This window comes from Sturnira hondurensis, unplaced genomic scaffold, assembly GCF_014824575.4.
Source record: "Sturnira hondurensis isolate 20B ecotype Veracruz unplaced genomic scaffold, ASM1482457v3 Scaffold0019006, whole genome shotgun sequence".
In the NCBI taxonomy this organism is placed as follows: domain Eukaryota; kingdom Metazoa; phylum Chordata; class Mammalia; order Chiroptera; family Phyllostomidae; genus Sturnira; species Sturnira hondurensis.
In genome coordinates, this window is record NW_028091637.1 from 10,414,479 (window position 1) to 10,420,478 (window position 6,000).

At 49.2% G+C, this 6,000-nt stretch overlaps 1 protein-coding gene across 1 annotated transcript in view; it reads right to left on the reverse strand.

Annotated features, from left to right (window-relative positions):
- The window catches only part of SUSD5 (sushi domain containing 5), a 30,599-nt gene extending 25,096 nt beyond the window's left edge, over nucleotides 1–5,503 (reverse strand). The window contains exon 1 of the mRNA XM_037070832.1: nucleotides 5,070–5,503. Within this exon, the coding sequence (XP_036926727.1) occupies nucleotides 5,070–5,160 (91 nt within the window). The 5' untranslated portion in view covers nucleotides 5,161–5,503. The remainder of the gene's footprint in view (nucleotides 1–5,069) is intronic.
- Between the last annotated feature and the right edge of the window lie 497 nt (nucleotides 5,504–6,000).

Here is a 6,000-nt window from a genome sequence, read left to right on the forward strand (position 1 = left end):
TCAGCAGACTTACTCTCCTGGGGACACCTACTTGCAGGAAGTTCCCAGTGCAGCAACTAGCCCCTGTCACTCATCCCTGGGACTAGGTGTGGACATTCACACTCGTGTTTCATCCCATGTTTGTGTTCTTTAAAAAGAATTGATCATCTGCTCTGACATGTTTATCTGGATAAGGCCTTCAAATATTCCTTTTAAAAGGGTGTTTTACAAATACCATGTGGCAAAGCTTAGTGTCCTATTTCCTTATGTCAGGTCCCTTTGTGTCCAAGGCACTGATTCAGGCTTCAGCTTTGCCTTCTTTCCCCTGTCCCCAGCTCTGGGGTGACGGCACGCCTAACAGGTTTGTTCCTTTCTCTCTGCCCCACCTTCTCAAAGCATTGTCAGGCCCTTCCCACACGGAGTTCACTTCATTTCCCCAACTAGACAAGACAGCAGGGGCCAAGGCTGGTGCACCCTTCCTGCAGCACGTGAATATACAAGGGTGTGTGGTGGGCCTCAGACCCGTGTGCAGATGGGCGAAATGAGAATATGGCTTCAGGCGGAGGTGAAAGCTGATGCTAAAAGCCAAGGTAGCTTTAGGCAAGAAAACCGTGGTGCAGTGGGGAGCACGGTGGCCCCCAGGAGCCCCCTGGAGGGATGAAGCCACACCATGGGTGGCCCTGTGAAGTTTAAGGTAAAGGCAGGAGAAAAAAAAACCCCAGTTAGAACGAGACGTCTTGCTTCCATCTGTCAGCAAAATTATCACACTCTATTGATTTTTTAGCATAAGAAACTTACCGTCATCTACTACAAAGTTATTATAATAAATATAATACCCCCCCCCAGCTTTGGAGCCAAAAGTTCTAAAAAATGCAAACTCTTTCCACATTAAGTGTATCTTGGGCGACTGGTACTCCCTCAGACCCGGTGGAACTGTGCAGCACACACCTGAACCCCTGCACCTGACGGCCCTGCCTAGAGAAGCGAGCACGCACCCCAAGGCCCCTCTGTACTCCCAGCATTTACCCATCTGGAAAACGCCGTTATGAAGTTAAGCTGAGGTTTGCATGGTCAAGCCCCTCAGCAAGGGGACGAAAGTGAAATTCCAGGCCCTGGCCGGGTGGCTCAGCTGATTGGAAATGACAAAACAGCCTTCTAAATAAACCATGGGTTCAAAGCTGCAACCGCAAGTGAAATACAACATTTTAATTTAATTGACAAGAACTCGAGGAGAAACCGAAGGTGGACCGAAGGGACGTGTTCATATTACAGAAGGAAAACGGTTGATGGTTATTTCAATTTCTATCTCACAAACAGAGGGAACAGAACCTAAAAGTAAAGCTTCCAAAGAATTAGGAGAAAGAATTTTTAATAAAGATAGAGCAGAAACCAGTGAAAGGGAAAGCAGATGTTTACTAGAGAAAATAAAGCCAGAAGTGGCTCCTTTCTAATGAATGATAAAGTTGATGGACCCTTAGCAAAACTGACCTGGACAAATAAGATAAAATACAAATCACCAGTATCGAGAATGAAAGGGGAAATCATTACAGATTCCATGGATGCCGACAAGAAAATAAGAGATTATTATGGAACAAATGATAGTACATTTGACAGCTGAGATGAACTGGACAAAAATTAAGCTTGATTCTTAAAAAATCAAGCTTAGCATACCTGACACAAAATAAATAAGAAAATCTGAATATTCCTTTATCTACTAAAGAAATTAAATTAATCATTTAACATCTTCCCATAAGAAGAACTCCAAACACACGTAATCTCATTACTAAACATTAAAACACCAACCAACCAACAAACAAAAAAACCCTCACTTTACAGAAACCTGTTTAGAGAACAGAGGGGGGAACAACTTTCAGATTTGCTTCAGAAACCCTGTAGCCCTGGCTTGTGTGGCTCAGTGGACTGAGCACTGGAAAGGTCGCTGGTTCGATTCCCAGTCAGGGCACGTGCCCAGGTTGTGGGCCAGGTCCCCATCTGGGGACGTGTGAGAGGCAACCAATCGATGCTTCTCCCACACGTCGAATTTCTCTTCCTCTCCTTCTCCCTCCCTTTCCCTTTCTCTAAACATAAATACATAAAATCTTTCAAAAAATCCCATTATAACCCTGACACCAATACCTGCCAAAAATATTATAAGAAATAAAAACTACAGGCCAATATATTTGAGAAAGACGGACTCAATCATCATCTGTTCTGCTCACTCCAGGCTCAGTTCGAAGCCATCTCCTCTCACTAAAACCCTTCCCTAGGATTCCATCCTCACACAAGGACCCACAGTTTTCTCTTCAGTCCAGACCCTCTCCACTTGCCCACTCACGTCCCCACCCCAACCCTCTCCCGCCTGGATGGACAGCTGAACTAGCGTCCTGTATGGTCTTTCTATATCCAGTCTTGTTCTGGTCCCATCTGTTCTCCCTACATCAAAATCAGGGTGACCTTTTCAAACTGCCAATCTAATCAGTCACTCTACGGCTGAAGACCCTTCGATGACTTTCTGGCCTTGTTTGAACTAAAACAAAACTTGGCGTATGAGGCCCCCACATCATTGTCCTCACACCGGTTTTCCTGGCATCGCCATGAACTGCTTTTACCTGTCTCTCACTTTTTCTGTCTCTCACCACACGTCCCATTTTCTCTGCCACTCACAGTTCCTCTGCACACGCTATTTTCTACTCAGACACTCTTCCCTCCCGCTTTTTGTTGAGTTAATCTTACTCATCTTTCAGATTCTCTTACACCAAACCAAAATCTCCTAGTACATGCCCTTGAAGCACCTCTGTCCTTTAACCTTACCATGTATCAAAATTGCAATGACACCTTCCATCCATGCAATTACTTGCTGAATGACTCTCTCTTCCACTAGATTTTAAGCTCCCTGAGAGCAGGACCTAGTTCTCCTCACCATTCTATCCTCAACGCCAAGGGCAGTACCGAGCACATAGTAGATACTCAATAAATTACCCATTAAATTAATTAATCCCTTCCTGTAATCGCTACCCAAATACAGTGCATTTGCATTCAGTGAGTAGGAAGATTTTTCCCTTTCAAAAGTATCTTAGACGCACAGTGGCAGGTCTCCGTTCTGCATGAGAAGCGTATCTAATCAGTCACGTGTAAACTAAATGTTTTTCACTTGAATTTATTTCACCGTCTCATTTTTTAATACATCCATGGAGTTTTTAGTAACTGATTCTCTCTCCTCCAATGTCTGTAACACCCCATAGTTTAACTGAACATCTCCCCTCCTTCCTCCCATTACTGCGGAACACAGCTGAAGATGGAAAGTGGTGAGAGCTAGGCACACAGAGTAAAGAATCCTCTCATGATATAGTTACAATTCTTCGATGGCTCTGTCATAAAAGTTGGAGCTCAGCAAATGGAGTTTCTTGAAAGTCAGTGTACCTGTAATCCTCCATTGGGGAGAGGGGAGAAGGAAGGATAGGAGAAAGGAGAAAGAAAGGCATTTCCGGCAGGCAGTAATAAGAAAACATGCTTGGCTACTGTCCTCACCATCTCCCTGTGCAGTGATGATTCTGCCTTCCGTTTTTTATGGCCCACGTTCAGCCTGAGAGGCACGAAATACCGATCCACTAAGCAGTTAGAGTGGGGTGACGCTCTAAAGACTCCTGGGTTGCAGAAATGTTTCTTTAAAAGGAATCAAAATTGGCACAATACCTTACATTGTTCAACGGTTAATACTAGCTCCAGTTTATTCTACCAAGAATTAACAGTGGATTGACTGCTAACAGTTATGGGATTTCTTTTTGGATGACAGTAATTTTGTAGAAATTGGTGGTGAGGCTCGCACAACATAGTAAATACACTAAAAACCACCGAATTGTACCTCTGAAAACGGTAAGTTCTGTGTGAGTTATATCTCAATTAAAAACTGACAGTGATCACTAAGAGCCTTTGAAGTTAAACATGTTTTCTAAGCCTTTCTCTGGGACGTGGAAGAATAGGACGTTCATTTTTAATTACAAGCAAACCGTTCTTCAAGCTAGCTACTTAGGACAAAGAACACCTAAATTTCTAAGATGGTATCTAGAGGTTTCTCTTGCTTTCTCCTTCCCTAACCACCAGGTTTCTTTTTTGTCAAGTCCTCTAATTTCAAGTAACATTGTTTGCTAAATAGCAACGGCATTTAAAAATACACGTTGCATCCTAAATCAGCCAAGGGTTGTTCTCCTTCGTCAGTCTAATATGCCCCGAGCTTGGTTTACTAGAAACCCCTCCTGGATGTGAGGACTGCTGGTTTCTTTCCTTCCCGACCCTCTGGTCCCAAATCAACCGGGTTTTGTTCCAAAATCAAAACACGGCTGAGCTAGCTTTTCGAAATCCAGTGGATCTAAAGCTGCGATCCTGCTACTCAAGGGAAGTACCGAAAGCTGACTTCAGCTCAGAAAACAAACAAAAAGAGGCGTGCCAATTCTCAACACCTGCAATAATCTGTTCCTTACCTGCATCTCAGGCCCCATGGCGGACAGCATCTTCACTTTGCACTCTGGCTCCAGGCACACTATCATTTACCCCACTTTCCCCTGCCACTCACAGCACAGGGCCTTTGCATGTGCTGTTCCCTCTACCCAGGACGCTCTCCTCTCCCATTCGCCTAGTTGATTCCCACTCATCTTTCCCATCTTCCCGGACCAAAATACCGATGGAATCTTCTGATCACTGGCTTCGCGGTCAGGAGCACATTTGATAGCCGGGGAAAGGTCCCTCTCTGCCGAGGAGGTTCTAGGGCACTCCAGACGTGATTTCATTGTAAAGACCTTTCTTGGAGATCTTGGGAAAGCCAGCGGCGGGACTGCAGGACTAATGCTCTGCCTCCCTCCGGTGCGTGAAGGAAAGGTTCAGGGGCACAGTGCGGGCGTGTGGGCAAGCTGAAACTCCGTGGGCCGGGAGAGGACGCGGGGTTGCAGGACCGCCGCTCGCCTCCTTCCCTCCCAGGCTTGCGGGTTTTCCGGGCTGGTCCGAATGGGGCACCCCAGCCAGCTCCGCTTTCCCCACCCAGACCCCAGGCACCGCTCGGGTCCCCGCCGCCTCCCGGGCACTCGGCGGACACTCACCATCCGCCCGCACCGAGAGGCGCGGCAGACCGAGCAGGAACAGGGCCGCCGTCCAGAGCCGGGCGCGGGGGCCGGGTCCCTCGGCAGCCATGGTCCGGGCGTCCGCGGGCTGGCGGGCTCGAGCGAGGGCTCTGGCTGCGATCCCCGCTGCTTGTGCCGCTGCCCAGCGTGCGCCACTCGGCTCTGCGCGCTTCGCTCTGCTCGCGCGTCGTAGGCTTCGCGCCCGGCGCGCCGAGAGGGAGGAGCGCGGACGGCCGGGGAGGCTGGGGACGCCGGAGCCGCAGCCTTGGGGCCCCGACCTCCCGGGGGTCTTGTCCGTGGCGCCGGGGAGGCGGCTGTAGCGGGGCTCCGCCTTCGTGCCCGGCACCTGGAGGCCTCTGTGCCAAAAGAGGCTGCGTCGGACAGCGAGCTCCCAGGGCGCCGCCGGGGCGGAGGGTGAGGACGCGGGGAGGCGCGGGGAGCAGAGGCTTCAGAGAACCCTCGCCGGCCTGGGGGGCTCTGGACCAAGGGGTGACGCAGTCTCAGAGGCCGAGCTCTTCCCGGAGGACCATTAGGAAACGGATGCCTGACTCTGCCATTTGCTTCCTCACTTTCCAGCCGGCGTCCTCTTACAGAAGGAGAAACATGGTTATGAAAAAGAAGAATCAAGCTTGCCAGCCTCACTCTAAGAGGCGAAATGCACGCAACAGCGAGACTCTTCTTTCCTGAAAGCGTAGCTTGGAAGTCATTCAGATACGGGCCTCTTGCGGACGTCTCCTTCGCGTCTTTTCCAGGTATGGGGGGCGGGGGGGTAGCATCTCTCCAAGAATACCAAGAGCGCCGGTGGGGTTGGCACCTTCGTCAGCCCCCCCCACCCCCAAATCAGGGCTCCTCGATCTGGAGAGGGCCCGAGATTCGGATTCTTTCTGTCTGGCCTGGGACACTACGTTCT